Source organism: Thunnus maccoyii, chromosome 7 (assembly GCF_910596095.1).
Source record: "Thunnus maccoyii chromosome 7, fThuMac1.1, whole genome shotgun sequence".
Taxonomy (NCBI): domain Eukaryota; kingdom Metazoa; phylum Chordata; class Actinopteri; order Scombriformes; family Scombridae; genus Thunnus; species Thunnus maccoyii.
The window spans coordinates 237,188-255,692 of NC_056539.1; the positions used below are offsets into that span (position 1 = coordinate 237,188).

Here is an 18,505-nt window from a genome sequence, read left to right on the forward strand (position 1 = left end):
ATTTACAGTACATTTAAACGCTGCTAACTCTAAAAATATTTCAATTTGCCAGTATGTGTAATTATTTAATTCTATAATGTAGGTTGCTAAAACCCCCAAATTCACAGAAACAATACAAGGGATATGACCTTAGTGGGACAATGGCCTTAGTTGTGAATTGTCTGTGTGTTTAATTCAACTTTAGCACTCTGTGTAGTATCAACACCTGTAATGTAGCGAACTCTTTTTTTGTCTAGGACAATAATTCCAACACACATTTGTTACAGCGCTAAGAGTGATTCTTTTAACAGTATCTCTTAAATTTTCCACAGCAGTATGTTTTTTATTTCTATATACTTTATAAGACCTGGAACTGTCACAGCACTATAACATCTATAAATGTAAAATTTTCCCTGCCCATACATCAGACAGTCTCTCACACTACATACAGTATCATTAGTTACATTTTTATTTTCTATTTACATCAAATTTGTTATATAAATATAATACATAATTTTCAGAAAAGCTGTCAAGTCAAAGCATATAAGAGCTTGATCACAATATGGTGAGGTCAAACACACAGGTTAGACGCTGATTGGATTGGCTGGAGTCTAGAAAATCAACTGCATGCACATGAGGACATGGTAGTCTGTTGTACTGAGTGAAAATCACACAGAGGATGGGCAGTAAGACAGTCAGGGTTCAGTCTTTGGCCTCCATCTTGTCGAGCACTTAAAGGAGATGCTGGAGGCTCCAGAGCTGTAAACTCAATAAGTCAATGCAAAGACAACTGCGTGGTAAGGTGTACAATATTAAGGATATAAACAGCTCTTGTTACAGTGTCACAATAACTGATATTTCAAAACTACTGCTCAGTCCATTCAGGAATTTAACACATCTGAATCCTCCAGAGTTCAGTATATTTTCAGATTTGAGTCATTAAAACAGATGGACAGCATCAGTCCACAATGTTACACAGTCTGGAACTAAAGACCAGAGCAGAAACGTACAGAGAACGAAACCCCAGTGATGTGATCACTCTTATGGTGTCGCTCAACGTTGAAACACACCCTGTTCAAAACAAGTGCAGCAGTTTGTCTTTGACTTTCCTTTAAGGTTTTTGCCACAGAATCCAGGTACTGTACCAAGTTTAGATCAGAGTCAACATTCTGGTCTAACACCAGCACATGTCTCTCAGATGACCTGGCTTTTGTCAGGTTCCAAACACATGGGTGCTTGAGATGCAGGTGACAGGTGGGTGTAACAGGGTGGGTGGGGACAGAGGTGTGGAGGGCTGGATGGTATGAAACTCAACCTGCATGTTGATTAGAGAAGTGAAACTCTATTATGATTGACAGATGAAACAAAATAATTCTGAGGTCTATAAACTGTCTAACCACTTCATCTTTAACATTGGTTCAATCTCTATAAACTGTAGCTGTTTGTTTTATTTACTAATTGGTACAAAACATCTGTGTTTCTGTCCAGTATTAATCAAGAAGAACAAGTTTGGTCATGTGTGTAGACGAGCAGCTGGTGGGCTCTCTCAGTGGTTTCAGTGTCCTCAGAATACAGGTCCTACTGTCAGCAGGCTGGGATGCTCTGTTCAGGCATTGTTGATGATGATGAGAGCAGGACTAGCAGTCTGCTGACTCGTCTCACACATGGCATCCTGCTCAGTCGGCTTGGCGAAGACTCGCGGTGTGTTAAGGTTGTAGACTCCTGCTTGGAGGAAACAGGCTCGCAGAGTCAGGCACAGCACTTCCTGAGGCTTCAGCTGCAGCTTGTACTGAGTCTGACCCACCCAAGTGAACGAGCTGTGGACCTCCAAGGACTCAGGACTGAAAAAGGCATGGATTGATGGAGAGAAAACATGTTAGACATTAGTAACTTTGATGGTTTCTATATTGTGTCAAAGCATTAAAGTAATCTCTGGGATTTTTAATCAGAAATGTTTTCCAAGACTATTGAAAATTTAAGTTATATTTGGCCATCAAATACAACATCTTTCCACTGGCAGACTGCTATAGTAATATGCCTTCATTGTGTACTGTTTATTAGATACACAAGTCTATGAAATATGACTTCCTTAATGGAATGTTATAGGAATGTTACAGAATGACAAAAAAGGTCACTGTGATCCGGGTTTCCTTAGCTTGTGCTTAGACAAAAGACAAGGAGGGTTTAATGAAGATGCTATTGTGTCGCATTATGTGATATGCATTATATGAGTTTGACCCATACTAGGGACTATAAGTCACAATGTCTTTTTTTCCCCTATATGTTTCTGGTAAGTCCTCTCACTTGATGGCAGCATAAACAAAATCACTGTTAGCCTCTTTTTTCCAAATCTGTCTTAATACAACACTCACAAGCCCATATGTACATTGAAGAGTTATTGGTGGCTGTAAGAATTCCCTCTCCATACTGGTTGCGAACAGATGCTTTCCTTGATTTGCCTGTCTCAGATTTCACATCTCATATTAGCTTCAGCTGAACTTTAAGCATTTTTAGACTGAACCAGGACTGTGGATTTAATCCCCCATTTTTTAAATTGGAATAGTGTTAGAAAGAAACTTACCTGGTGCTTTTGTGTCGCAGGTCAATGATGACATCAACTTGAGCCAAGGAGCAGTTGGACAGAGTCAGAGTAACTGGCACAACACAGAGACTAGAGACAGAGAGAAAAAAAACCCATCACAAACCAGTTCCTCTATGAGGTTTATCTTTTCTCATTGCACCCTAAGATGTTGAAAGACCTTTCCTAAGTTAGAGCCATTTAAAGTCCAACTGAAATCAAATTGTCTTTTTGTCTTCTACAGCAATATAACTACTCTGTGAATCACTTGTCCTTTGTTCTCCTTTGAGAAAAAAACAGAAACCATAGGGAGAAATTTATATCTTAAATTCCTTGATTTCAAGATGGTGCCCCCTAGTTTTGTACTATTTGATCAAATACCATTCCATCATCTGCTTCCGTAAGCTGGACTCTATTTCAAGACAGCCAGTAAAATCTTGTAAATAAAGTGATAACTTTGTGTTCTATCATAGGCAAAGCAGACAGTCACTGAGCCTGATAGCATCCTGCTATAATTTTTCAGTTTTTGCTGGCCTTAAGTTTTTACCTCTGGCAATTTACTTACTTACTTATATACCACTTCATGTTATTCACTGGACTTAAACTGCTTTAATTTCAATAAAAACAGGAAAAAAAGAGGTATTCTAAAACTTTTGAACAGTAGTGTAACATAAGCTCTGTTCACATTACATGACTTAATGCTCAGTTCAGATTTTTTTAGATCAGATGTGATCTTTTTGTTTTGATGGTTCATATTCATGTTTATAAGGGTATCTGGCTCTGGGGTGAACACCCCTGAGGTCCTAAACTGCCATACATATACAGATTAAACTTAAATGTCATTAATGCGCATATAAGAATAACAACAATAATGTCTTTGTGTGACAGTCAAATCATAAACATGGATGACATGGCTGTGGTAGGACATGTCCAGAATTATTTGTTGTGGAGGTTGGCAGACAATACAGATGATGAGGATGAGAATATGATCGAGAAGGCAACCTGTTTATTTTTACTAGGCTGTGAAGTGCCAACACCGAATGACGACAACAGGCAATTATGACGTTAAAAAAAAGACATGAATTCCAATATGTCCGTTGTGGCATCAGTCACATAGCCAGAGATCAGATATGAATCATATCTAGGACCACATATGCAAGTGGCCCAGATCTGATATGAAAAATCTGATTTGGTTTGTTCACACAAAAATCAAGTCACTTGGAGGCAAAAAAAAAAAAAAAAAAAAAAAAAAAATTAGATTTGGGCCACTTCAGCAAGTAATGTGAAAGTAGCCTTAGAGACATGAACGCACACCTTTTCCTGCATTGCATGCACATGTAGCTACAGTAGTTTGTTTACTTTGTCTCCATTCCATACAGTATAACATTTCCAATTCAGCTTTGCTGATGTAGACAGAGATGTGTGTCTTTGCCTCCTTTTTTCTAAAATCAACAATCAGTTGCATGGTTTTGTTGACACTGAGCAGTAGGTTGTTCTCTGTGCACTATTCTGCAAGATTGTCACTCTCATCGTTGTTTGAAATCTGGCCAATGATGGTGGTGTCGTCCGCAAACTTCACAACGGAGTTCTTTCCATGTTACAGTCATGGGTGTACAGAGTGAACAGGAGGAGGCTGAGCACACAACCCTGGGTTGTGCCTGATCGAAACAGACCAATTTCTCAATACCTAGAGAGAACAGTGCCCGTCCCCTAAATGCCTCTTATACGGACTATCGGTAGACGCTACAATTTACCGATGCTCCCTAAACGCCTGAGATGCAGGCTACTGGTAGACACTACAATTTACCAATGTTCCCTAAACACCTCACACGCAGGCTTTCGGTAGATGCTATAATTTATCCATGTTTCCTAAACGCCTGATACACAGAATATCTGGAGACTAATATTTTGAGTTGAGCTGAAGTTGATCGGATAAACTGTAGTGCACATTCAAAATGTGCCTGAGACATCTTGTATTATGTCTTGAACATACATACAAAAGTCCCATGCGTGAGAGAAAGTCTCAAAAAACCAATGCCATCACCATCTGAACATGGTACAAAACTAGTGCAACTCATACAAACCAATTAAAAACAGTTTGTATAATAGTCCCTGTAATGTGATTCATATGCAGCATTATGAAGTGTGGTTATGTACAGTATTTGCCTCCCTTCACAACTCATTTCCAGTTGCAGATGTAGAGCCTTAGTTTAAACTACTGTCCCATGACAAGAATGTGGTCTTTATCTGCTTAAACTACTGGAATTAAGCCAATAAGTTAATCATGAACTACAGCTAAAGAGTGTTTTAAAAAAAGAATATAAAATCCAATTAAAAACAGCTAAAACATGGTTGTGTGATGGAAGTCCTTGTGTCCCTGAAAGGAGCTTAACTCTCTAAACTTTTGTTATGACACTTCTGATGCATGTGCAAATTTTCATGAGTTTTCAAGCACCCCTACCACCTCAAAAAAACTAAAAGTACTTTGGAGGCACTATAGAGCCAGCGTGCCATTGTAACATATGCCTCTTGCATGTTACATTAAATACATCATTTGAGCTTTAAACGGTCCCTATGTCTATTAGCAAAATCTTCTAATATAGTCCCCCGTTACACCATGCCCAAACCCAATTGCGATATCAAATCAAAATATTTACTAGTTGGAACATGGGTGCAAAGTTTCACAAGTTTTTGTGCATCTTAAAGGCCTCAAGTGTTTTCGTAAAATGAAAATTGGTGCACGAAATCCATAATGGCTGACTTCATGTTGGGCAAAAAAATTTGAGAAAAATTAGTATCATGTCGATAATGATGAGAGCAATGAACCCACTGAATTTCACACACATCAAAGAAACGTTCCAAAATGGCCCTGAGGCACTATGGCGCCCACTGGCAATGGCCAAGCCCAATCACTACAGAACTTTGCAATTTTCCCCAGTTCTGACTTGTGTCAATTTTTGTGAGTTTTCGAGCATCCTAAGCCCCTCAAAAATGCAATGGCGTACTATAATAATAATAATAATAATGATAATAATAATCCTTTTGAAAACAATAGTTTCCTTGCACTTCCATGCTCAGGCCCTAAGTACCCTCAGCACTTAATTTATCACCACAGACAGACCACTGCAGCAGAGGAAACTGCATCTGAAAGTTAACATCTGAGAAAAGCAGGTGTAAAATCTGCAGCACTGTTTTTGCAGACACACACAGAGGGAGGGAGACTGTAGAGAGAAGAACAGTGAGAGAGACTGACATACAGAGAAATGCAAATTAAAAGATGCATTATCAAGTTACTTTACCGAATCTCATTGCTCAGCAGCACAAAACAAGACTTTGATATTGTGGTATATTCTTGAGACAGATATTTTGTGTTTAGTGTTTCCCCTATAATTGTATAGGCCTAGTGGGCTGCCAGGCCAACGAGAAACCCTGCCAGGCCAAAACAATATTTTTTTCAATGCCAATAATAACGCCAAATATCCATTCATTTGGAAATCAAAAGCGTTTGGGAGCCTCTGCGCAGCACTGTTCTGAAACTGAGTTAACCTCTGTGTTGTTGCCGGGGAAACTCTTGGTAACACTACCAAGAATTTCTTTTAAGGAATAGTGCGGTGTGTATTGTGTGTGTGTTTGTGTGTGTAGCATGTGAGAGCTTACGTGAGAGAGCCAGCAGCAGAAAAGTGACGGTGAATGCGAGTGGAGCAGAGGAAAAGGTTAGCAGTAAGTTGTCGATCTGGCAGTAAACGTACAGTGCTGGCTACAGTGTGTCAGTTAATAAATGCTGCAGCCTGTCAAGACCACGAAAAGTCACATCAACTGCTGGAAAATGAAGGGGTTCCAAAGTTAACAACAATGGACTAACCTAACCTGAAGACACTAAACAGAGAAATAGCGAATAGAGAACTGTGTGGCTGCTGAGTCTCCCAAGTTTTATTTCTGCTCCCCCTTCAGTCCAGTATGTCTGAAGCAGCCAGTAATTAAGTAGGCTGTTTTATTATTTTTATTCATGTGCAGAAATAATCTATTCAAGGGAGTTTAATTTTTTTACTAAAACTAATTCAATCACTGATCTTTTTGTGGAGTTACCTGTAGCTGACAACATCAGGCTATTTAACTCATATTTCCTCATATATTCCTCTTGCAGGATGATTAAACACTTGCACCTGCTCAGTGGATATCCCCCAGTATATGTAATGCATGTCTGACCACTATAAATCTATGGAAATTCTTTGCCAAATCAAGTGTTCCAGACATAGACTGTATATAAAGATGAACGTAGCGAGGTGCGACATCACCTGTTGGTTTGCACTGGAGCCAGTTTGAAGCCCAGAGCTGCAGCTTATGGTTGGCGCCAACTTTTCCGTTTGGAGCCAGGACCTTCCAAATAAGGAGTGCAGGGTGTTGCTTTTCATGCTCTGGAAACACTCCCTGCTACCTTGGACCCAAGCTGATGCCAGCTTTTTGGGAATACCGAGCACTCATCTATTGGATTTGCTACTTTAGCTAAATTGTGCTTACAGGGCAGCTATTGTTACCAAGTAACATGAAACTTATCAAAATATTGTGACAGTAGTCTGACTCAGTGCGAGTCCCGGAGCCAGGGAAACAGCGGGTGAGCCAACTGTAAATCACAACTGTCAATCGACACTCACACTGTAGACATCAAAGCTATTTTAAGTCTTCAAATCTTATTAACAGAGCATTAATTTTCTTAATGATCACCAGCACACTTATTAGAGGGCCTGAATTCTAAGATTGAGACCATAATGACTCATTGAAAATTATGATTGACTTAGTGTTCTAGAGAGAAGTTGAGGCTTTTAGAATAGGAGTCTATTGGAGGACCGAGCACTTGCATTTTAAGGAACTTCCACATTGGCTTCAGCCTCGAGTTGTGGTAGTTGCTGCTTGGTTCAAGACAGACATATCAGGGAGAGGGTTCATCTTTCCTTTATTGTCACACTGTAGAATGACAGATGTTATTGATGAGCAAGACTGTGCGTGTCTCACCTATCCCGGAGAAACGGATGTGTGTAGGTCTCTGGGTAGTGCAGGTTGGTTTTGATGAGTTGGGACAGCTCTGCAGAGGGCAGGACAACTGGAGGAGGCAGCTCTGATTTAAACTTGAACAGCACCATCTCCTGAGCTTCCTGCCACAAAAACACACACACTTTCAAAGTTACAGTGCACAACACTCACCTTTTATTTATGGACTTATACAATCAGCCAATCAGTTTTCGAAATAAAACCCTACTGAGAAATGAAGCCTCACATGAGATTATCAGCCTAGAGCTGCTAATTCTGTATTATTTTAAAGAATGCCCTGCAGGTACAGTGTCTGGTCATGTAATTACAACAGCAACAGCAAACTATCTGGGGCAGTCCTTAATGCTACATCTGGTCAATTTCTGCTTCATTGAAGTTTTCAGAAAGTTACAAGTGGAGCAATGCATATTGTCTGCCTCATAGAGGAGCTGGTTGTGGTTTTTGGGAGGGAGCAGCAGAGCAAATAAATACCAGACAGGTCACTTGTGGAGAGAAGGTGAGCACCTTGAGTCCACATCACTGAGAATCTTATGTAGTCCACACACACACAGTTCAGACATCTCAGCAAGAACTGCATGTTAAGACCTTTATCACCTCAGACAACTTAGCGTCTCTCTGGAGGTCCAATGGACCTTCTACTCTGGTGCTGTGGAAAGCCTCCTGACAGGGGGCATCACCAACTGGTCTGGGAACTAGAGATGCATTGATACTGATATCGGATATTGGTCTGACACTGACTCAAATAACTGGATCAGGTATCGGTGACAATGGGCCAATCTGGTACCAGATACCATTATTTTGATAAATAACAATTCAGTAAATTTATATCAATGTATTTATGTTAGATTTTGTTTTACAAAGTTAGGAAAGCAATGTTTAAGTCAAGCCTGATGTTGCCTTACACATAAAAGAATGATCCCAGTCTCTTTCACACAATGAGGCATACAGCTTATCAATTAAACACTGGTATTAGATCGGTACTCAGTATCAGCTGATACCCAAAGCTCAGGTATCCGTATTGGGACTGAAAAAGTTGGTTAGAATTAGTACTTCCTTACTGGGAACTGCTCTACTCGGGACTGTAGAGTGCTGTACCATGTGATATAGTCTCTCCACTTTGCAGGACTCTTACACAACAGAAGACGCAGAACAAGAGCTAGTAGGATCATGAAGGATGCACTCCACCCCAACAATAAACTAGTCCAGTTTCTGTGCTCAGGCAAACTGCTCTGTAGCCACAAGTCCAACACAGAGAGATTCAGAGTTCATCATCCTGATGGCCTGAGGAATGAAGATTTTTCTGACCTCTGTATATCCTTGGCCTTGTCTAGCACACTGGGTGCTTTCCATTCAGCTAATGATGCTCCTCCATCTTCCAGATGGAGGTCCACCATCATTGAGGATGTTGTAATCCCTTAAATGTATCACAGAGGAGACACGGAGAGAGGAAGTTCCTGGAGAAGCTTAGAGTGAGGAACCACAGGTTCAATTTCAATTTAATTCAATTCAGTTTTATTTATATAGCGCCAAATCACAACAAAAGTCATCTCAGGGCACTTTTCACATAGAGCAGGTCTAGACCATACTCTTTAATTTACAGAGACCCAACAATGCCCCCATGAGCAAGGACTTGGCGACAGCGGTGAGGAAAAAGTCCCCCTTAGCGGGAGGAAACCTCAAGCAGTACCTGGCTCTAGGTGGGCAGCCATCTGCTTTGACCGGTTGGGTTGAGAGAGAAAGGGGAGAGGGGAGGGCATATGCAGAATTTTTTTTTTTTTTTAAATCGGAAGGCTCTTTCTATCAAAATCTGTTTAGGTTGAGCCTGAAAAGGACATCAGATTTACTGTCTGCAGCCTCTCCCAATAATTAAATTTTATTTAGAACAGTTATAGCTGTTTTCATTGCTACTTCATGTCTGCTCTGTCATTTCAGTATTAAACATACAGTATTTTCATTTTCTATTTGTGTTATCTCCATCAGTCGCATTCTGTAATGCTGATGCCACAATACATTTATAATTGTTATGGAGCAGCAGTCATCAGACCCCATCAGATTCCATCTGGTAAATATATAATTCCTCAGTGAATAAGGGAATCAAGGAGCCACATTAGCCACATGGAAAGCACCCATAACACCCATTGTCCTGTAAGGTCCAACACCTTCAACAGCTTATTTACAAAATCGTGTTATGGTCTGCAATCCACTGTTGATCCAACATCAGCTTTCACTTGGGCTATGTCAATGTTTTCAACTTGTTTTTAGGGAAAATAGATATTATGGAGCATGATAACCAAATTGTGGCATCTCACCATTGAAGCATGTTCACTGACTCACAGAGTCAGGAAAGAAGAGGAAACACACTGTGTTACAGACACACTGTTTTCTGTACGTGTGTGTGTATGTGTGTGTGTGTGTGTGTGTGTTTATTGTACCTCTTTGGGAGTCAGAGAACTGGCCTCTTTGCCGATGGTTTGCAGCGCCACATGGAGTTGGCCTTCTAGGATCAGCTGTTTGTTGTCCTCAATCACAAAAGCCTGTACAGACACCCACATCACAAACTGGAAACTCAAGCACTATTGTCCATTTAAGCCCCTTTTCCACTACATGGTACTGGCTCAACTCGACTCAACTCTACTCGACTTTTTTGGTTTTCCATCAGGAAAAAGTTGTGAATGGTACCTGGTACCCGATACCTACTTATTTGGTATCACCTCCGTTGAGGTTCCAAGCAAGTTGAGCCGATACTAAAAGGTGATATGATAACACTGCAGACCACTGATTGGTCAGTCATTTCTAATTCACTGATTTCTCTCTACTGCAGCTACCTCTCCTTGCTGGACCACTGCCACACGCCACACTGTCTCTCCCGCTCTCTCTCTTGCTCACTCAGCCTAAAAATTACAGCTGTGCTTGAAAGAAAGTATTCATACAAGAGGAAAAAACAATATAGATTTGTCCTGTTGTTCTTTATATTTACTGCTGCATGAGTTGGATATAATGAATGAATGAAAAGGAGAAATGCAGAGGAGAAAAATGAAACAAACTAAGAACGTCTGTCTCCACAGTAAATCATCTGTTGAGTGTTTGATGGTTATTTATTTGTGCTTTAAAACATAACCACCGTGAAACAATCAGTAAACTACGTTTTCGTTCTCTTGTTCACTGGCTTTGTTCTCTCCAGGCTGCTCTCTCTCTCCTTGCTTGAACACTGCAGGGCTGTCTCTCTCGCTCATGCTCTCAGCTCTCTCTCTCTCTTTTTCTCTAGTCTTTTTTAAAATAAGTCAGAAAGCCAAAAATTTCATTTGTCAGAATAAAAATTCATGCAAGATGTGACTTAATGGATATATTCATCAAAGATCATAAGCACTGGCTTAATACATTGGTAAATCACCTCTGTTTGGTTTACTTAAATATGAACAGATTGTTAAATATGCCAATGTTTCTAGGTGTTGGCCAAAATCAGGGGTGAATATCAAGAGGGGACTGATGCCGCTCCACAACAAAACTTTTACCTCTTATATACTGTAGCTTGTTAAGACATTGTACATCATTTATTGTAGAATAATAATTTAGGTTTTGCAATTTCAACAAAAACATGATTAATGATTCAGCCCTACTGTGCTTTCAGTTTTTCTGAATTATGTATTCATTGTTTTTTGTGTATCAAGAAGGGAGTCAACATAATAAAGCTCTGTCTTACTTATGAGGCTTTACAAAGCCTGACACTGTGTCATGGAGTTGGCTATTATCTGGCTCTATTATATGTACCTTCCAGATGACAATTATGTTGAGGTCAAGCTCATTACACTTTTTGACCATGTTGGTGATATCAGAAGTTCTATCCACAGCAGGGACAGAACCCTGACTCTTGCTGCTGGATGATGTCCTGGCTGATGCCACATCCACTCGCTGAGACTCTGAGGACAGACAGCAACGGAAGAAGAAATCTCCACAGGGTGTGGCCGAACTGATGATCTGCATGGAAAGAGCAGCAAGACATGAGGGGAAGGCAGAGGTGGGTAGACATCCAGAGCAGAAAATAGAAAGAGCATGTAGAGCAATGAATGTCAATGACAATTCTTTATGACATAAAGCTGCTCTAAGTAGCCCATTAATAAGTGTACCAGTATGCTATTGCTCATTTGTTACCTTGGTAACCTTTACCATGTCGATTTGTTGTTATGTCAGACCTTGATTTCATTTGCATTATTTATGTAGTCTTCTTAATTGCATTTTCATCTAATAGAAACACTCCTACCATCCTGGAGTAAAATGATGTTATTCTGTGTTTTGTGCAACCCTAAATGTTTTGCACAGTAGATCACATGTATATCTACAGAGAAATGGAAAAAATGCTACTGTAGATCAAGTTACCTGTAGCTTTAATTTAGTTTGACAAAGTATCAAACACCAGAGGTATCCACGGAGACAAAGTCAAATCAGGTCTATGTCTGATCACTAAGTTCCATAGGATCTGATGACAAATTGCAACTAACTACTACAAAGTATCAAAATGAGAACATATGTCTGACAAACTAAACTGACAACAGCATATTGGATATTGTGTTAGCATTTCCGCATTCTCTAATTTTAATGTGTGCTTTCAATTTACCCGTTCATTGCCCAGATTAAGGTCTGCAAAGGTGTATTTCTTTACGGCACCCGAGGTGGCTAGAAACAACAGACAAAAAAAAGCCAAATCAGTGTTTATTCCAAACCCTAAATTGAAACGAAGCATATTGTATTTTCTGTTGAAGTACCTTGGTGGGGCTTGCACCGTGTGGCCCTGAAACACAGCTTGGCTCTCTCTCTGCTAGTGAGTTTACAGTCTGGAGGGGAAGAGGGCAGAGAGAAGCTGTGATTAAGGCAGACAAATAGGTGAAAACATTGTGTGTAAAGTCTGTTAAGATAGAATGATTTGTCATGTTTGTTTAATGTAGCATTTACACATGGCAATACAACTTGTTATCACACCACATCACAAATATTCTATTCATTGATGAAGACCATGAGATGTGGTTGAAAGTTCTGAAAAACCAGTAAGTGACCTTTTGAGTGAGATTAATCTATCATATATGCATTATGATATGTACTTTGGTCATTTGGCAGGATTTTGTGGGTCTATGTCACTAAAGGGCAACAATGAATGCAGTTCTAAATATTCTTTTTTTTTTTTTATTTATACATATTTGTTTACTACAGAGCCCCAGAAATCTTGAAAGATTTTTTTAATGTGTACACAAGATTAAAAGAGACTAAGAGAGACTAAGAGAGAGATAAAGAGAGATCAAGATTAAAAAAAAAAGTTTTATTCCTTAATATTTTGATCATGTTAACTTGTACCGTCTTACTCCCATGCTTTTAGGTTGTCAGATCATAATATTTAACTGGGGACATTTTTGCTCTTGTAAATAAGATCAGATGCCTTTGCTTTGTGGATGGACCTTTTTTTACGGGACTATTAAATATTGGAACTCAGTACAATAATGTGTTTACAGTATGACTAATAACTAATGTACTGTGGACTTTAAGTTCTTATTGTTGGTTGTATTTATTTATTGGGACCATGTACAGTGTTAAACATGAATGTTACCATTTGATGTACTGCACCAGAGTTAGCTTATAGCTCATTTTCATCTGCTGTCCCTTCGGCAGGTCACAGTTAAAACATATAACAACACAGTAACAAACAGTACAAATCAAAAACACACAGGACACATAATACAAAATACAAAGCTACACACAATAGCACATCACATACACTCACAATGTCAACTAGAAAATTAATAATGTAAGCTTGTCAAATTAAAAGCAACATTATTTGTGTTCATGAGAAGACCATGAGATGAAATTTAGAGTCATCGTTTTTTTAATTTGGTTTTGAACGTACTGATGGAATTGCAGCTCTTCATATCACCAGGTAGGGAATTCCACTGAGTTGTGGCTTTCACAGCCCAAATGCAGTGCAACGAAATGGCATGGTACAATCTTGTATAGAGGATATTCTGGAGGATATAATAGAAGTTACGGAGCGTGTATACAAAAAGTCACGTAATGGAGGAGGGGCCAAACCATTTAAAATTTTATAAACTTGGCATAAATTTGAGAATAATCTAAAATTCTCAAAGCTTAGTAAATTGTATTTCTCCAGTACCCTACAGTGATGGAAATGCATTGGATTTTTGTCCAGAGTTTTTAGAGTTTGTTTGTATATGTACTTGAGGTTTTATGGCTGTTTCTCCAGTCTGCCCCCAACATGTGATGCAGTAAGACATATGGGAAAGAATCATAGCATTCATAAATATCTTGGCTGCGTCCAAAGAGAGACAGTTTCTAAAATGTCTAAAATTTGCTAAGTTGTACTTTATGGTTTTAACCATTTATTTAACATGTTTCTTAAAGTTCAAATTTGGATCCAGTGTCACACCAAGATATTTAAAATCAGTGATTATGTCAATGTTTTCACCTTTGATGAGAATATCAGTGTTAGGAGGTTATACCATGGTTTTAGAGAAAAACATACCCTTTGTCTTGTTTACATTTAGACTCAGACAGGATTGATCAAGCCAATGTGTGATCCTTTCGAATGCAATTGTTAGCTTAGCAGCAGCTAACTCGGCTGTTTTTGCATGTGTATACACAACAGTGTCATTTGCATACATTCGCAGTTCTAAACCATGACACTGCTGAGGGAGATCATTAATATATAGGCTAAATAATAGGGGACCTAACACTGACCCTTGTGGAACACCCGTTGTGCACTTAATGTTACTGGACAGTGCGTCACAAACTTTAACACATTGTATCCTATTAGATAAATATAAAAAAATCCATGCCAGTGCTCTAGATGAGAAGTTAAATTCAGAGTTTCGATATTAAAACATCATAATGGCCTGTGTCGAATGCTTTACACAGATCTAAAAATACAGCACTAACTACTCCTCCTTTATCAAGTATTGATTTAATTTGCTCTATTAAGTGCAAGGTAGCAGTTTCAGTGGACTGATTTGCTCTAAAGCCAAATTGCATAGAATGTAGACCAAAATTGCTTGAATTAAGAAATGTTGTCAGTTGTTCAATGACAACTTTCTCAGCAAGTTTTGAGAGTACTGGCAGTATACTTATTGGTCTGTAGTTACTGGTTTCAAGGCAGTCTCTCTCAGATTTAAAAATAGGCATGACAATGGCACATTTCCAGTCATCAGGAAAGGAGCTGTATTTAAAAGACAAGTTAATTAAATGAGCAATGGGTGGAGTTCAAATATCTGTGTGATTAAACAAACATGGTGTTAAATTGGAAAGCATCTCTACTTTTGGAGCTTTTTCAGGAGCTGATGATTTTGTTTACTTGTAACTCAGTCTCCACCAGCTCGAAAACCTGGCCTGTAGCATCTATAGGAGCAATATCAAGTTTCCTTTTCGTAAATTTTTTTCCTAACTCATATACAGACTCAAGAAAAAAATTATTAAAGACAGAAGCAACAGTAAGATGATCATCAATTAACTTTCCCTGTACTTTGAGTTTAAAATCTCCTAGAAATTTTGGGTCCCTCCTTGTTAGATTATTGATGTTTTTCCAGATCAATTTACTGTTGCCTTTTGCCTCATTCAAAATATTGAGATAAAAACTAGATTTTGCTTCTCTTAGCTCTTGGATAACTTTGTTTCTTAAACCTTTATAAATCAGCATGTCAGTGTCTCTTCTAGTTTTAATTGCCTTCCTTAGTGCAGCATCTATAGATTTCATTGGTTTCCACAAATTTTCATTAAACCACAGTACATTGTTTTTATTTTTAGATTTTATCTGTATCCTCACATTAAATCTTTCCCTGTAGTGGTCACAGATGCGCTCCAAAGCATCCAGTCCGTAGTTCTTCAATGTGCTGTGAGCACCCGGATAGCAAGATGCATTGAGTACCATGTTGCGGTCAGCGATGATGCCCACATGCTCTGAAGGGAATCTTTTTTTGATAGATTTAGTTACCTCCACAATGTACTCTGTGCGCAAAACTGAAAAGGTCTGCGAGTGTGATGCCATAGAACCCACCATCTTGTAAAGCCTCATTAAATTTTAACTCCACCTCACCCGGCCCATTCATGAAGTCCTCTAGGCTAGCTAGGGTCATGCTCATGACAGGTTGGATGGAGGAGATGTTAACATCTTCTTTTTGGAACGTGAGATCATGCGGTTCACCACTGCCAAGACATCTGTCAGCAAGTGAGTCTAGGCTTTCTAATAACCTTTGCTACCAGACAGTCTCTCGCAGCCTCCCCCTCCTCCAACTCCAACACAAGAGCAACCTAGTTGGCACGTATGTCCTTAAATGCCCTCTCCAGAGACAGCCAGCATGTAGCTGATGGTTGTTTTAGGCTCAGCAGGTTGTTTTCCTCCGTTTTATTTAGGAGTTCATTTAGTCTGTTTGTTTGAATAGGGGAATTCTGGTAGTTATGTGTGTATGTTATTAATAGTGATGATATATGCACTTATTTCACGCACAGCCTTGGACAACTGCAGGCAGCCAGTGCCATTCTGTGCGCACCACAGTGAATGTTTACGAGGTAGGGACAGTCATTCTGGCCCAACTGTTGTGCAATTCCGGCCTTTCGACCCAACATCACACACACTCCATCAGTTCCCAGCCCAACAACCCGAACCATAGTTACACGAAGGCCCAATAGCATATCTTTTATTTTTGCTGTGATGCATTCTGCAGTGCCAAAGGGTATTGCATAGTTGCCAAAGGACATGGTTTCAGGCTCCCCTTTCTGCTGAAGTGTCAGGTATGTTATCAACATTTTCTCAATCGTGATATTAGTAGTTTCATCTACTATTATGCCAACGTATCTACTGTTGGCGATGTGGTCATCGATAACGCTGGTTATGGTCACTGCTATCATCTCCTCCATCTGACTGACTATGTCATGGTGGGTGTACATGTGTGCACTGTTCAGGTTTGGACACACAGTAGACTGTAAGAGGTTTATTAAGTTAGGATATAGGTGGCTCAGGGTGTTTGTATTTGCCATATACAACTCAACCTTAAGTTGTGTTTTTAATGCCTCGTTACAAGCAACCTGCGATTTCTCCATATGCTTCACCACTGCCACACACTGATTGACCACCCGCGAAGCTTTGATGCGACTATGGCTGCTTTTGTGATCATTCAATGCTGATTTCTGCAACTTCATGCAGCCTCGGACTGCTACTGCTAATGTTACTACTGCGGACTTACTAATGTTAGCTTTTCCATAGATGTCACAGAACATTTTGCCTCATCTTCCCTCCTCAGCCACGTGAAGTCCTGCTCCCACTGAGCCCAGTACTCCCTCTTGACCTCCTTGTTGCCACTTGCTTGCCCTGTAACATTAGCAGCCGCTGGCTGATAAACATTATCAGTTGTTGTTACTTGTCCTTCATCCTCCACCACATCAGTCCCTCTTTCTTCACCTCTTTCTACCTTTTCTTGTAGAGCTTTTTAAAGAAACTTCAGACACTCAGCTGCCATGACATTTTGCAATAGTATGTAGCAATGGCTAAAGCCAGCTGGAAAACAAGGTTGTGCATGTGAGACCACAGACAAGACAAGACTAGATAATAGCTAATTAATATGCACACTCACCACCAACTGGACAGGAGGCTGAATTACTTAAAGTTACGGTTGATCACCCTCTGTGTAATCTGTCAAATTGACGGACGGCCTTCAGATTTTTCCATCATTGTTAAAAAAATTCAATGACAGAAAATTTTTGGTCAATGCTATCTCTGATATTATATGCTTGTTGTTTTTGTAATCTGTAAGATACAAGTTTCAAAGATTTGCCATCAACTTAATAATAACGTTTTGTAAATAACTTTTTTTGTATTTATTTAATCTAATTCATTCCTTATTTTTGTAATGTTTGATTTAGCCTCTTAATTCAAAGTGTCTACATGGTCTCTCTGTAACTACTTTATCCTCCAAATTCTGATGCCTTTGCTTTCTAAGTTTCTTGTCATGAGATGTGATAGCTATTATTTCCCCTAATAACCGCTTTAAGTACATCCCAAAGCACAGATGGTATCACCCACCATTGTCATTCAGATCTAAGTACGTTTTAATTTTTCTCCTTAACTTTTCTTTGGTCTGTGGATTATTTAAAATATTTGAATTGACTCTCCAAAGCACAGATCTTGATTTACTATGAAGATACAGTGACATATGTATATATATGCATACATATACAGTACAGACCAAAAGTTTGGACACACCTTCTCATTCAATGAGTTTCCTTTCTTTTCATGACTATGAAAATTGTAGATTCACACTGAAGGCATCAAAACTATGAATTAACATATGTGGAATTATATACTTAACAAAAAAGTGTGAAACAACTGAAAATATGTCTTATATTCTAGTTTCTTCAAAGTAGCCACCTTTTGCTTTGATTACTGCTTCGCACACTCTTGGCATTCTCTTGATGAGCTTCAAGAGGTAGTCACCTGAAATGGTCTTCCAACGGTCTTGAAGGAGTTCCCAGAGATGCTTAGCACTTGTTGGCCCTTTTGCCTTCACTCTGCGGTCCAGCTCACCCCAAACCATCTCGATTGGGTTCAGGTCCGGTGACTGTGGAGGCCAGGTCATCTGGCGCAGCACCCCATCACTCTCCTTCTTGGTCAAATAGCCCTTACACAGCCTGGAGGTGTGTTTGGGGTCATTGTCCTGTTGAAAAATAAATGATGGTCCAACTAAACGCAAACCGGATGGAATAGCATGCCGCTGCAAGATGCTGTGGTAGCCATGCTGGTTCAGTATGCCTTCAATTTGGAATAAATCCCCAACAGTGTCACCAGCAAAGCACCCCCACACCATCACACCTCCTCCTCCATGCTTCACGGTAGGAACCAGGCATGTAGAGTCCATC

The 18,505-nt window shown here is 39.5% G+C and overlaps 1 protein-coding gene across 2 annotated transcripts in view; it reads right to left on the minus strand.

Annotated features, from left to right (window-relative positions):
* Positions 1–296: 296 nt before the first annotated feature.
* The window catches only part of trappc8 (trafficking protein particle complex subunit 8), an 86,676-nt gene continuing 68,467 nt past the window's right edge, over positions 297–18,505 (minus strand). For both annotated transcript variants that reach the window (XM_042415675.1, XM_042415676.1), the window contains 7 exons: positions 12,364–12,432; positions 12,216–12,274; positions 11,372–11,578; positions 10,036–10,137; positions 7,568–7,707; positions 2,561–2,650; positions 297–1,820 (listed from right to left, as the gene is read on the minus strand). In XM_042415675.1, coding sequence (XP_042271609.1) covers positions 1,586–1,820; positions 2,561–2,650; positions 7,568–7,707; positions 10,036–10,137; positions 11,372–11,578; positions 12,216–12,274; positions 12,364–12,432 — 902 coding nt within the window. In that variant the 3' untranslated portion in view covers positions 297–1,585. The remainder of the gene's footprint in view (positions 1,821–2,560; positions 2,651–7,567; positions 7,708–10,035; positions 10,138–11,371; positions 11,579–12,215; positions 12,275–12,363; positions 12,433–18,505) is intronic.